Below are 1,004 nucleotides of genomic sequence, written 5' to 3' on the forward strand. Positions count from 1 at the left end.
AATTTTCCATGAACTTTCAGAAATTCTCTATAAATTTTCTTTTCCATGAACTTTCAGAAGCCCTATTGTATTATATTTAGAATGAGAATGCTTCTAATGAATACTGTATGAAATGATTTTAGTCATGTATTCATGGATGGGGGAAGGGTTATTATCAGTTACATGGAAAACATATTTCTCAACCTATTCATCATAACAGCCCCAACAATGAGATTGCCACACTAGATGAATATAAATATCCTTCCAGTCAATTTATGATTCATTATAAAAACAAATAAAAGCACTCCGTACTTGCCATTTCAGAGCTAGTCCCAATTTCATAAACACTCTGAAATGTTTAACTGTATCTTTCCAGCAGCACTGAAAGGAATTGATCACTTTGCAGGTTTCCATAAAGAGATGAAGATTTCTTATTCTATAGCCAAGAGTGAAGGTACAGCTGAGAAGACATGTACATATATGTGTCCACTCGGATATTTTTCTCTCAAAACAGATAAGCAATCCCACTATGGTCTATTAAAGTATCCTTGTTAACATATGAGTTGAATACATTTTGCATGTGTTGTTTCAGTCTATGCCATCTGTAGCACAAGATATTTCTGTAAATGAATTTTAAGTAAGGCATACTAAATGTTTCCATAAATTTTGTACATTGGTAGTTTAATACTTATGTTATTGATATACAAATAGCATTACAGTGTAATTGATATGTAAAGGATTAACAATAAGTTTAATAGACATCTATATAATTAACACAATTTCAACTTTTAAAATGGGGGTTATATATTTTTATGCATAGCTAGATCAATAGCTATATCTATATTTATGCACACATCTATATTCATACCTAGGTTTCTCAACTTTGAGCCTTTGACATTTTAGGGTGAAAACTGTGTTATAGTAGTGTGTTGCCCTAAATACTGAAGAATGTTTAGTAACATACTAGTGCTCTAAATATTAGATATAAGAAGGACCCTTCTTTTAGATATGATTCAAAATATCCA

General features: G+C 30.8%; 1 protein-coding gene across 1 annotated transcript in view; it reads left to right on the forward strand.

Moving 5' to 3' along the window:
• Positions 1-1,004, forward strand: part of LOC102831601 (olfactory receptor 8K3-like) — a gene marked incomplete at its 5' end in the record, with an annotated part of 35,361 nt that overhangs the window by 33,083 nt on the left and 1,274 nt on the right. Inside the window, one exon of the mRNA XM_006877789.1 lies at positions 356-433. Coding sequence (XP_006877851.1) covers positions 356-433 — 78 coding nt within the window. The remainder of the gene's footprint in view (positions 1-355; positions 434-1,004) is intronic.

The sequence above is a fragment of the Chrysochloris asiatica genome, unplaced genomic scaffold (assembly GCF_000296735.1).
Source record: "Chrysochloris asiatica unplaced genomic scaffold, ChrAsi1.0 scaffold00599, whole genome shotgun sequence".
Classification (NCBI taxonomy): Eukaryota; Metazoa; Chordata; class Mammalia; order Afrosoricida; family Chrysochloridae; genus Chrysochloris; species Chrysochloris asiatica.